The sequence below is a fragment of the Corythoichthys intestinalis genome, chromosome 13 (genome assembly GCF_030265065.1).
Source record: "Corythoichthys intestinalis isolate RoL2023-P3 chromosome 13, ASM3026506v1, whole genome shotgun sequence".
NCBI lineage: Eukaryota > Metazoa > Chordata > Actinopteri > Syngnathiformes > Syngnathidae > Corythoichthys > Corythoichthys intestinalis.
In genome coordinates this window covers 53,919,666-53,920,732 of record NC_080407.1, presented here as the reverse complement: position 1 = coordinate 53,920,732, position 1,067 = coordinate 53,919,666, and the positions used below count along the sequence as shown (strand labels likewise).

The 1,067-nt window shown below is 32.1% G+C and overlaps 1 protein-coding gene across 1 annotated transcript in view; it reads right to left on the bottom strand.

Moving 5' to 3' along the window:
- Window positions 1-440: 440 nt before the first annotated feature.
- Window positions 441-1,067, bottom strand: part of LOC130928996 (doublesex- and mab-3-related transcription factor A1-like) — a 1,650-nt gene continuing 1,023 nt past the window's right edge. The window contains exon 2 of the mRNA XM_057855835.1: window positions 441-1,067. This exon is cut by the window's right edge and continues 459 nt beyond it. Within this exon, the coding sequence (XP_057711818.1) occupies window positions 1,060-1,067 (8 nt within the window). The 3' untranslated portion in view covers window positions 441-1,059.

Sequence of the window (1,067 nt, the reverse complement as noted above, 5' to 3'; positions counted from 1 at the left end):
GTTAATTAATTTTTTAAATTAATCACGTTAAAATATTTGACGCAATTAACGCAGATGCCCCGCTCAGACACATTTAAATGACGGTACAGTGAAACGCTCACTTGTTAATTGTATTTTATGAAGTTTTGCCGCCCTCTGCTGGCGCTTGGGTGCAACTGATTTTATAGGCTTCAGCACCAATGAGCATTGTGTAAGTAATTATTGACATCAACAATGGCGGGCTACTAGTTTATTTTTTGATTGAAAATTTTACAAATTTTATTAAAACGAAAACATTAAGAGGGGTTTTAATATAAAATTTCTATAACTTGTACTAACATTTTTCTTTTAAGAACTACAAGTTATTCTATCCATGGATCGCTTTAACAGAATGTTAATAATTTTAAAGCCATCTTGTTGATTTATTGTTATAATGAACAAATACAGTCCTTATGTAACGTATGTTGAATGTATATATCCATCTTGTGTCTTATCTTTCCATTCCAACAATAATTTACAGAAAAATATGGCATATTGTATAGTTGGTTTGAATTGCGATTAATTAATTTCTAAGCTGTAATTAACTCGATTAAAAATTTTAATCGTTTGACAGCCGTAGTTAGAATATAAAAACGCACAGTGCTACCCAAAGAGACAGAATTTGAGCTAATGTCATGCTGAATGAGACCCAAATTGGTTTATTAATAAATGACATCAACGACCACCTACCAATTTGACAATTGGTGGGAAAAAGTCGGAAAAACTTGTTACATCTGGCGTACCTCAAGGCTCTGTCTTGGGTCCAAAACTGTTTATACTATGCAGTATATAAATGATATATACAAGGTCCCCAGTATATTAAAAATGGTGCTTTTTGCTGTTGACATATTTGATGCTGACGAAAACCTTTACATCAACAGACCAGAAAAATGCAAATACTACAGTGTACAAATGAATGCTGTACGTTTGGATCTGTCAGGCTTGAAAAGGAAATAAAGAAAGAAACAATGCATAAATGAGTTCATATGTTTGTACAATTATTCCAAGTTTAACAATGAAATCAAGAGAATAACAAGAACATCAACGCA